This window comes from Chionomys nivalis, chromosome 5 (assembly GCF_950005125.1).
Source record: "Chionomys nivalis chromosome 5, mChiNiv1.1, whole genome shotgun sequence".
Lineage (NCBI taxonomy): Eukaryota > Metazoa > Chordata > Mammalia > Rodentia > Cricetidae > Chionomys > Chionomys nivalis.
Genome location: NC_080090.1, coordinates 91,511,329 through 91,523,617, shown reverse-complemented (window position 1 = coordinate 91,523,617; position 12,289 = coordinate 91,511,329). Strand labels below are relative to the sequence as shown.

At 41.1% G+C, this 12,289-nt stretch overlaps 1 protein-coding gene across 1 annotated transcript in view; it reads left to right on the top strand.

Annotated features, from left to right (window-relative positions):
- The window catches only part of Acmsd (aminocarboxymuconate semialdehyde decarboxylase), a 38,404-nt gene extending 26,371 nt beyond the window's left edge, over positions 1 to 12,033 (top strand). Inside the window, exons 9-10 of the mRNA XM_057769158.1 lie at positions 11,511 to 11,609; positions 11,962 to 12,033. Coding sequence (XP_057625141.1) covers positions 11,511 to 11,609; positions 11,962 to 12,033 — 171 coding nt within the window. The remainder of the gene's footprint in view (positions 1 to 11,510; positions 11,610 to 11,961) is intronic.
- Positions 12,034 to 12,289: the final 256 nt, after the last annotated feature.

Sequence of the window (12,289 nt, the reverse complement as noted above, 5' to 3'; positions counted from 1 at the left end):
TCTACATGTTAAAAACAAAAGCTATTTTCCAAAGTATGTTCTTCATATTGAGTCATCATGACATATTCATAGATGCATATAATGTACTCTGGTCATGTTTACTCCCATTATTCTCTCTCTCTACTGTTTAGTTTTTAGTTTGTTTTCCATTGCTGTGAGTGACACCATAACCAAAGACAACTTGGTGAGGAGAAGGTTTACTTGGCTTACAGATTATAGTCCATTATAAACTAGAAGGGAAGCTCAGTGCAGGGACCTGGAGGCAGGAACTGAAGCAGAAACCAAGGAGGAACACCGCTTACTGGTTTGTGCCCCGCTGCCCCAGCTAGCTCAGTACCTTTCTCATACAATACAAACCCTCCTGCCCAGGTACGGCAGCACCCACAGGGGCTCGGCCCTCTCACATCAACTCACAATCAGAAAAACACCACACAAAATGCCCACAGGCCCATCTGAGGCAGGCACCACATCAATTGAGATGTCCCAGGTATGTTTAGGCTGGCGTCAGGTTGACAGAAACTAACAAGCCTACCCCCAACTCCCACTCTTCTCCCGGCTTTGGATGGCCCAATGAACTTCGTTATGGTGATTAGGGGTGAGGGGTCACCTACAGCAGCAAGAGCATGGGTGAGAGATTGTTTCAAGTATTTCCTATGCACAGTTGGTTGGATGTAAGTTCTGGAGAGCACAGAAGAAGACTAAAGAACGTAGAAGAGCAATCACTTTTCAGTTCCATCTCAATACACATAGGCATCTATAGGTTTCCAACTTCATCTGGAGGGGGGTAGAGCTTTATTTTTTTTAATTTATCTATTTCTATTTTCTTGGTGTTTTGCCTGCATGTGTGTCTGCGTGAGGGTGCTGGAGGTTACAGACGGTTGTGAGCTGCCATGTGGGTGCTGGGAATGATCCTCTGGAAGAGCAGTCAGAGCCATCTCTCCGGCCCCATAGAATTTTCTATTCTGGAAATGGTGAAAATGGGAGCAAGTGTGCCAGCAGGAAAGCACGAAGGAGAGAAGCCCAAGGCAACTGGGAGTCCTGAACTCATAGCAACAGAAGAGGGAAGAGATAGGGAGCTAGGCAAAGGGCCACTCTGAACAGAGTGTTTTCTAGTGTTCTTAGGAATGGAAGCACCATGAGGAAAACACCACTGTCAAGTTCAAAGCCCATCCTCTGAGTGATACCACCAGCCATGGGGATGCTATTCCCACCTTGACATAGTACCCGAGGCAACACGCATTGGCCAAAGAAGAGGAGCATGGCAAGTTTACCATGCTATCCCATGGGTATGGCAGGTAGTGGGCATGTGTGTGTACATCCTAAGTAGGGCTCCTAAGGAAGGTAATGGTTCTAGTGTCTTGTCTTCCTGGTGTGACAGCTTGAATGACTATAATTTGGGCATGAAAACCTAAAGTTGTGTATGGCCCCACAGGTCGGTAGACCCAGGCAGGACCCAGAAGCTGTATTCATTACTCTCTTTAAAATTGGCATGTTCCCCAATCCTAGTTATAATCACATCAGCAAAGTCTCTTTTTTATTTTTATTTATCTACTTATTTTTATTTTTGGTTTTTCGGGACAGGGCTTCTCTGTAGCATTAGGGCCTGTTCTGGAACTAGCTCTTGTAGACCAGGCTGGCCTCAAACTCACAGAGATTTGCCTACTTCTGCCTCTTGAGTGCTGGGATTAAAGGCGTGCACCACCACTGTCCAGCTAGCAAATTCTCTTTTCAAAACAACCCCCAAGTCAGAATGACCCTTAGAACTTTTGTTTATTTTCTTTGGACATTCCTCAACTACTTTATAGATAGTTGGCTTTTATATTTTTATTTCTAATTTCTCATAAATAATCATTTTCTGGCCTTAAATAGTTTTAGATAACCTGTTTTTGTTGGGTATGTATAAAACATTCTATTTTTTATTTTATTTTAAAAAGTATCTTCATACTTTGGGTCATTTACATATATTTTGGTCATTTTCTCTTTTCCTAGCACCTCCTAGATTCCTAGATTCTCCCTACCTCCCTACCCACCCAATTTTATGTTCTCTCTCTCTCTCTCTCTCTCTCTCTCTCTCTCTCTCTCTCTCTCTCTTTATTCTTCCCCTCTCTCTCAAAAAACAGTAATACAAAAAAATGACCAACAATATTTTCTTACTTCTCTGATTCTGAGAATTTCTGCAAGGGTACTTAAGCCTGCAAGTCTCCATCCAAGTATGTGTGTCTGTGTGTGTACGCGTGCACACACACGCACATGTAAGTGCTTAGAAACAACTTCTGGTTTCAGTCCTGGCCATCCACCTGTTTGAAGACAGTCTTATCACTGCTGTATCCACCAGGCCCACCATCTTCCCAGGATTCTCCTGTCTCCACTTATCTTCTCTCGCTGTAGATATGTGCTACCAAATTTGCCTTTACAAAGATTCTGGAAATCCAAACTCAGTGATTTGACAACGCTGAAAAGGTTTTTCATCATCAAAGGAAGATATTATTTCCAAGGCTATGGCAGACAGTAGAGTATGGCATGCTTATAGAAATATTTCTAAAATGATTTGAGACAAAAGGGTTTCCTGCCAAATTCTCACCTAACTTGACATTTACATCTATCTTAACACTTCCCTCTCCAAATAACTTTAAAAAATGTCTCCCAGTGCACTGCAGTACAAAAGAAGGAAAACCTGTTTTGATGTCTGTAAGCCTCCTGAGAGGCTTCTAACGTTCCCTCAAGTTGTGGACAAGGAGAGGAAGTCCTCGTTCCAGCACACGTTGGCTGGGTGACTGTTCTAGCTTTATTTCTGTTGTTGTGATAAAATACCCTGGCAGAGAGCAGCATAGGAGAAAACAGGGTTTCTTTCAGCTTACAATTCCAGGTTAAAATCCGTCGTTGTGGAGAAGTCAAGGCAGGAGCTGGAAGCGGCTGATCACATCCCATTCACAGTAGAGAGCAGGGAGAAATGATGTGTACAGACTCACAGGCTTGCTTGCTCATACTCAACTTAATTCCTTCACTCTAAACAGATCAGTACCCCTACCTCACACTTTCTGTCTCATGCTCACTGCCAAGTGCCTCAGCTACACATCTGGGCTAGCACAGCTGGCTCTCACTGGATCCTTCAAGGGGTCTTTCTAAAACACAGATGTGAAATGCCACATTAGCACATCCAGACAGTACCTTTAGAAACTGCTTCAGAATCATAGTAGAGCCCCAGGAAATAGACTCTTCAAAGTTTAATTTTTGGGAGGCTGGAAGCAGATGGGATGAAAACCTGGCATACCATTAGCAGTCTTGTGTATCCCAGGGAGCTCGGGCCAGCAGACAACAGAGCTCGTGGAATAGTGCTGTCCACGGTCAGAGTGGGTCTTCTCACATCAATTAATCCGACCTAGAAACTCCCTCACAGACAGGCCCAGAGGTTTGTCATCTCTGGGTGATTCTAGATGCTGTCAAACTGATGAGCAATATTAACTTCTATCATGACAAGAAGTTAATAATTTTTAAATTATTTTAAAATAATTTTTCAAAGTATTTTTACTCCAATATTTATTAAGCATCTATCGAGTAGAGACGTTATCAAGTGATGGGGTGCGTGTTCTTCTTCCTGAAAACCCCCACAAATCTCGAGGATTCTCATTCTTTTGCTTTCCTCCCTGCTGCCATCCCCTTTCCCTCAAAACAAGAACTCCAAATTAACAAGGCTTTCATTTCTAGTTCTTTCCTGTACCCAATATTTCAGGACTAAGTACATCAGGGTTCCTTCTTTCATATATTCAAACATTTTTAAAAAGACATTTGGTTTTTTGCTGTATATGCGTACATATGTGTGAGGATATGGTTATGTGCAGATGAGTGCAGTGTCTACAGTGACGAGAAGAAGTCAGATCCCAGTGAGCTGGAGTTACAGGCCATTGGGAGCAGCCTGAAATGGGTGCTGGGAACTGAACTCCGGACCAGCTCAGCTGGGGCACTGGGACTGATGGGACAGGGTCTCAGGAATAGGTGGGTAAGGAGTCGGCGAATGACAAACAGACACAAGACTCTAAGGAATTGCATCTGAATGTGTCTTTAATAGGCATGAGGTTCACCCTTTATACAGAAAAGATTGTTTAATAGCATGTATTGTTTTTTCTTGTGATACAGATTTTTCTTCGAATCATTATACAAGATACATGAGAATAGAATTTCATCAGACAGATGTCCCTGGTGTGAGTCTGCGGTTGGTTATGCTAGACATGGCTTGGCATTAGTTTCAATATAAATCTTTTTCTAGGCTATGAGTTTATGGCATTTTGAGCTAAGGGCAAGCGGTTGTGGTTAACAGCCACACAGTCTACAGACCTTTTATATTTCTGTAATTTATGCAAAAGAACTTCTCTTTTCCTTTTTCTTCTTCATATTTCTAACTCCTTTTTAAACCTTTTGCAAAACCAATCACAAGAAGTTATAGGCATTTATCTCTTATAGTAAGGAGGCTACCTGTTGGTTCCCAGCCACTCAGCCCCACAATAAACACCAAGAAACTACATTATTTAAAAAAAAAAAAAAAAAAAAAAACTGCTTGGCCTATTAGCTTTAACTTCTTATCAGCTAGCTCTTACATTTTAATTTAACCCATTCCCAGTAATCTGTGCGTCACCATGAGGTTGTGGCCTACCAGCAAAATTTCAGTATGTCTATCTTCAACAGTGGCTCCATGGCTTCTCTCTGACTCAACCTCCTTTCTCCCAGCATTCAGCCTAGTCCTCCCTGCCCAGCTCTTTCTGCCCTGCTCTGCTATAGGCTCAAAGCAGTCCTTTATTAACCAATGGTATTCACAGCATGCAGAGGGGAATCCCACATCAATCTCTCTCTTCTATCCTTATCCCATTTTTGCTGAATATGTTTTAATTGCTTAATTAAGTTTGCCTTTTGTTCTTTATTTGATAAGCACCAGATTAAACTTGGAAACATTTTTCCCTTGAATGTTAACCCATCTTCCTCCATTAGCATCATATACTCCTATATATGGCAATGGCTCATCAGTAGACTCTGGAAACTTAAACATACTATCTTCCCTTCCAGAAAAAACCAGACTGTGTTCCTTAGAACATGAGCAGGTAATGCCAAAAGTGCAAGGGCTCCAATGCAGTAAGCACAGCACATACACCTTCTCTGCAGGCACCATTCCTTGAAGCTTGTGCCACATCTTACGTGAGCGATCACGCAGACTCTGCAGGAGGTGGTGACACCCATTCAAGACATTGTTCCTTCAACTCACTCACACATGTACTAAAGTAATTTTCAAGGTGATTATAAGCAATGTGTCAATGTTATATCCCAACTATCTCAAAAGTCCAATTCAAAGAATTATTATTGGCAGAGTCAGCTCATAGGAAAAATAATGGCTAAATAATTATTATTAACTGGATTTATTTCAAAATGGAAGAATCTAAGGATGATGGATTTAAAAACTAAAAAATCTAAGGAATTAAGGATGATAGCCCAGATTTAGACCAGTTTCAAAACTAATAAATTTATAAAATTACTATCAAACTGAAGATAATCAAAAGTTACTGTGTTAGATGAGTAAGAATGGTCTCCAATGGTTCATATATTTGAATACTTAGTCACCAGGGAGCAGAAATGTTTGAAAGGAATAGAAGATTTAGGAGGTGTGGCTCTGTTGGAGGAAGTATGTCACTGGTGGTGGGCTTGAGGTTTCAAAAGTCACGCCAGGCCCAGTCTCTCTCTCTGCTCTCTCTGTCTGTCTCTCTCTGTCTCTGTCTCTCTGTCTCTCTGTCTCTCTCTCTCTCTCTCTCTCTGCCTACAAATCAGTATGTATCTCTCAGTTACTGCCCCAGTGCCATGCCTGCTTGATTCCCACCATGATGATAATGAACTAAGCCTCTGAAACTGTATGCAAGCTCTCAATTAAATGCTTTCTTTTACAAGGGTTGGTTATGGTGTCTCTTCACAGCAATAGAACAGTGACTGAGACAGTTACCAATAGAAGGCATGCATATAGATAATAGGTAAGAAAAGTTTAAAACTCAGATAATAGCCGGGTGGTAGTGGCGCACGCCTTTAATCCTAGCACTCGGGAGGCAGAGGCAGGCGGATCTCTGGGAGTTCGAGGCCAGCCTGGTCTACAAGAGCTAGTTCCAGGACAGGCACCAAAGCTACAGAGAAACCCTGTCTCGAAAAACCAGAAAAAAAAAAAAACTCAGATAATAGTTACAAGTGGATATATAACCTTCTATAGAAAGAAGTCAAGAGCAAGCCTAAATAATAGTTTAAATTTCCAAACCATGAGTTTGTTGGTCTGTGGTAGCATTCAAAAACAAATTCAAGGGACTGGGGAGATGAGATGACTCAATGGGTAAAGTACTAGCAGTGCACGCTTGAGCACCTGAATTTGATCCCCGGAACCCATATAAGAGCTAGATATATAACATGATCCGGTTTAATCCCAATGCCCTTAGAAGCTCAAGGGCCAGCCAGCCTCGTATATGCAGGTATATGCAGCAGAAAAAGTAACAGAAAGGTCCTGTCTGAAACAAGATGGAAGGCAAGGATTGATGCCTGACACTATCTTCTGAACGAACACACACAACACACACATACACTTAAGAAGGAAACCAAGGAAATATCGAAGTCAGAAGGATTGAATGGCAGAAGACTTGGAGACTGCTTTTCACTTTTGTGTTAGACTCGTTTGCTTTCTCCATATTAAAACAGGACAGACTGTTTCCTAAAGCATATTTATATCTGAGAATGCCATCATGCTGGGAAGGGAAGAATTCTTAATTAGAAAATTAATGCCTGGATTTCATCTTCATGTTAATGTAGCTGACGAGTGTAGTATAAGCGTGGGACTCTAAAATCATGTTGTATTTTGGAAATGTAAACAGCTTTAGCAAGAAGAGGAGATGAACCCCTGGTGAATACCAAGCAGAGAGTTAGAACAAGATCAGCTGCTGGCACAGATGTGAGAAGACATAACTTTGTGCCTTTAGGGCCTCTACAGCAGGTGTATTTACTTGGCTTCATATACAAATGAATATAGAAACATATAAATAGACTTGGTAGTCTATCATGGACTTTGAAACTGTGGTGCTTGTGTGGGGTGTGTGTGTGTGTGTGTGTGTCTGTGTGTGTGTTGGACATTGTATGTTCTATTCTATCACTCTGCTTTATTCTCTTAAGACAAGATTTCTCACTGAATCTGAAAAGAGGCTGGCAGTCAGCAAGCCCCAACACTACTCCTGTCCCTGCCTCCCACAGCACCAGGATTATGGGCAAATAAATGCACAGACATATTCAATTGAGGTACTGGGGATTTGAACTCAGTTCCTCGTGATTAAGCAACAAGCACTCTCTGAACTATCTCCCTAGACATCAATTATTCATACATACACATACATATACACAACACAAGGCCTCACTCTGAGGACTAGACTGGCCTCTAACTCACAGAGATCCACCTGCCTCTGCCTCTCCAATGCATGTTCCACCAATGCCCAGGTCAAATTTCTAGGTTTTAAATGACCATTTCCTCCAGTGTTTACTACCAACCGAAGTATTTTTTAAGTTTGAAGTTATTTTGGACACATATATATGGTATCATGTGATTTTTGATATATGTATAAATGGCGTGATGTTTCTGTGAGATTAAACATGTCTACTCAAGCATATCTCTATGGTGAACATCACAAGTCATTTCTCCTGGCTTTTTGAGATTATATATTATTATTGTTATTATTATTATTATTATTATTATTAATGATCATTCCACTGTGGAGCATGCCAGATCTCCTGGGGTTCTTTAGTTGGTGCGTTGGTTGTTGCATCTGGAGGTAGGATCCTACTTTGTAGGTTAACTGGAGCTTACTCATAGGACCCAGGCTGACTTCGAACCGTGGTCTGCCTGCCTCTTAAAGCAGAGATTACAGGCATGCACCACCCCAGCTGGCACAAAATCAGAACTTCTTGTCCCTATTCCACTAATCAGCTTCCCCACCTCTCTCGTTCCTGTGCTTACAGTCTCTGGTGACTAACACTCTACTCTCGACTTCTATGAGCACAACTATTTTATAGACAACATATGAGTCTGCTGGCATTTACCTGTCTGTGATGAGCCTGTTTCACCTAACATGATGACTTCTGGTTCCATGACACTGAGAAAACAAAAACATTCCATTCTTCCTTGAAATGAAAATGTGTACACACACACACACACACACACACACACACACTTCATCAAGGATGTTCTTTCTTCAGCATGGAAACACTGCCTGATTTTGTTCAAGCTCAAGGACTGCAGTTTAGTTCTAGTCTTCCTAGTCTGTTCTGTTTGCCTGGGTTCTTGTTTGTATGAAAACAGCGTGTTGTTTGGGTGACTATGACTTTGCAGTACACTTCAAAAATCAATGTGGTCACTCCTGTTTTGTCTTTTTGGTTCAAGATTATTTAGGATCTTTTGAGGATCCATAGAAATTATAAGATTGTTTTTCTATTTCCATAAAAAAATGCCATTGCTATCCTGCGTGGTGGTGCACACCTTTAATCTCAGCACTCGGGAGGCAGAGACAGGTGGATCTCTGTGAGTTCGAGGCCAGCCTGGCCTATAAAGAGAGTTCTAGGACATCCAGGACTGTTACACAGGGGAAAAAAACCCTGTCTCAAAAACAAACAAAATGTCATTGCTCTTTTGAGAGGGGTTGGACTAAATCTGAATTGATTTGGGTAGTGTGGCTACTTTAACAATATGAATTCTTCTAGCCCATTATCAAAGGGTATCTTTCCATTTATTGTGGCTTTGATTTCTTTCATCAATATAGTTTTCATTACAGAGGTCTTTCACCTCCTTGTTTAAACATATTCCCAGGTATATTAGTATTTTGTTCTAACTAGTATAAGCGGGCTTCCTATCTCAGAGAGTTTTGCTGCTGTTGTGTAGACATACACTGATTTCTTCAAATTGATAGTGTACCCTGAAACTTTATTGAATTCTTAACTAATTCTAAAGAGCTGTGGAACTTGTAGGGCTTCCTATACATATGATCATATCTGCAAAAAGAGACAGTTTCACTTCCTCTTGTCCAGACTGAACTGCCCCTTCCTCCTTCTTCCTGCCTAGGTGCTATAGGTTAGACCTTCTAGGTTCTACCTATAGGTGAAAGTGCACAATCTCTGTCTTGTTCCATATCTTTCTTGTTTTGTTTTATTTTTAAAGACAGGGTTTCTCTGTGTAACTCTGGTTGTCCTGGAACTTGCTCTGTAGACCAGGCTGGCCTCAAACTCACAGAGATCCTCCTGTCTCTACCTCTCGAGCTAGGATAAAGGTATGCACTGCCTGCCATATCTTAAATTAAAAAAAAAAAAAAACAACTTCATTTTTTTTCTCATTCAATACAATTTGAGCTGTGGGTTTATCATATATGGCCTTCACCATATTGAGGGAACCTTCATTTAGAGTATTAACATGAATAGTGGGGGAGATGGTTCAGCAGCAAGAGCACTTCCTGTGCAATTATGAAGACCTGAGTTCAAATCCTAAGTACAAATGCAAAAAGCTAGGGCTGTAGAAGACGGATACAGGAAGATGCCCTTGCTCCACAGTGCATTCCTGGTTTTGGAAAGTACATTGTAGTTATATAAGAAGCATCTTCTTAGCCAGATGCTTGCACATGTCTTTAATCACAGCCCCCTGAAGGCAAAGGCAGTCTGATCTCTGTCATTTTCTAGGCTAGCCCTGGGCTACAAAGCAAGTTACTTGTTAAACAAGGCTACCTGATGAAACCATTTCAAAAGAGAGGGGGAGGAGAAGGAGGAAGTTAAGATGGTCCCCTAGATAAAGGAACTTGTTTGCCAAGCCTGACAGCCTGAGTTTGATCAGAACCCACAGGGTCGAAGGAATGGACTAACTTCCACAATCTGTACTTTGCTTTCCACATGTCACCCCCTACACACACACACACACACAAACACACTCGCACACACCACAAATAAATAAATGTTATAAAAGAAGAAAAAAGGAAAAAGTCCTATTTTTAGAAAATAAATGCTAATTTATTTAGGAATAAAGGGCCATGATGTCTCCAAAATCACCAAGGTTTCACTCATATGTGTTTGTGTTGTGTGTGTGTATGTATGTATATATATGCAGACATACATAAATATAATTGAATATAATAAAGCAAGGTGTCAAAATATAAACAGCTGAACTTGGGTAATGATTATATGGCAGATACTTTCATTTCCTGGCAAATCTTCCATAGCTTTAAAACTCTATCAAATTAAAAATTAAACACCAGATCAATGAATTAGTGGATAATAAAATGGAGTTCAATGGGGCTGGCGAGTTATCTCAGTGGCTGAGACACCATCTTCTGGTCTCTCCACCAACACTTTCACACATGTAGCACCTCCCACACACACACTCACACAAATCAGAGTTTAAGATGAACAGGGCATTGCAATCAGGAATCAACCACCCATTAAAGTCAGCAAACTCGCCGGGTGATGGTGGCGCACTCCTTTAATCCCAGCACTCGGGAGGCAGAGGCAGGCGGATCTCTGTGAGTTCGAGATCAGCCTGGTCTACAGAGCTAGTTCCAGGACAGGTTCCAAAGCTACAGAGAAACCCTGTCTCGAAAAACCAAAAAAAAAAAAAAAAAGTCAGCAAACTCTAAACAGCTTGCTATGACTGAAGGGGCTGTGGCTCATTTAGAGAGCTCTAGCAGAAAGGATGTCACACTTTATTTGGGAAAACTCAAGAGAAATTAACAAAGGAATTATTTACAAAGCTATGAAGGGTTAGACCACCATTTAGCCCAAAGCTTTGCTTTCCAACTCTATTTTCTTGCAGGGTCACTTGTGACGTATCACTATAAGAAAGGAGGAAAATTCCATTCTATCTGAATATATCCATATGTCTTATCAAGCAAATGCTCATTTCTTACATTCCAGTATTCCACATTTCAATTATTAAGAAGATAAACTGGCTGAGGTGTAGAATGGTTTGTTCAATTAAGTGCTCATCATACAAGCATTCTGAGTTGGGTCTGATTCTGAGCGTCCATACCAAAAAGATGCCAGTGTGATGGTACACACCTGTATTCCAAGCACTCAGAAGGCGGAGACAGTGCCCTAGGGATCACAGATGAGCATATTTAATGGATTCCAGGCCAGTGAGAGACCCTGTTTCAGAAACCAAGGTGGACAGCACGGGAAGAATGAGACAACGAAATTTGTATTCTGGCCTCCACACTGTGCATGCAGACTCAGAAGCAAGACTGGAAGTAGATTTGCAATCAATCCTTAGAAGACCTAATAGTGACACCTGCTGGAAGAAAAAATAGCAAAATGAAAACTGAGCCTTTAAATCTTTAAAACTTAGAGCAGTTCTGTTTCTATTAAACTAGGAAGGAATTTGCTGTCTTACCAGACTGGTGTACGTGATGAGCAGATTGAGAGAACAGAGGGCACTTTAGTGTTCTCCCATTTACAAATAAACTTGTGTTTGCTCCTTTTAGGACAAAGTCATTCTTGGAACTGATTACCCATTTCCACTAGGTGAGCAGGAGCCTGGGAAATTGATAGAGTCCATGGGAGAATTCGACGAAGAAACAAAGGTATGTGCCTTGAACCTCGGTCTCCTTCCTGAGCTGAACAGAGAGACCACTCTGTTTCATTTGCCGACAATTCTGACTGTCTTCTGAAACAGCTACTCTATCAAAAACAAGTCTTAACAGCTTTCCAATTTTAGTGCATGTGCTGCTGAAGCAAGTGCAGAGGTCTTAATATCTTAAAATAAGTCCAGTATAACCAAATGTATAAATCTTCTGTGCATGCACGCACACACACACGCGCACACACACTTTTTAAAAAAAAAAAAAGTAATCAATGGCTCTATCTAATAAGTGCTTTTATCAAGCCAATCATGTTTAATAATAAAACATCTCTCTCCCTTTCTTTTTTATTCAGGATAAACTCACAGCTGGCAATGCCTTGGCTTTTTTGGGTCTTGAGAGAAAACTATTTGAATGTCAAAATTAGCCACGAAAAAAAATCTTCCAAGAAGCTACATCACTTCTGTCTCTGAACATGAGTTGCACACACATCGCTAGAATTCTATTTTGAATTATGTTACCCCAAAATGGAATATCCTCCTCAGAACAATGCAGGAGGATCAGGAATCCAAGCTCTAGGCCAGTCTGTGCTACTTGAGACTGTCTTTTATAAAGGGGGGTGGTGGTGCTGGAAGGGGGATATTATTCCCAAATACTCTAACTTATTAAAAACAAGATGTTTC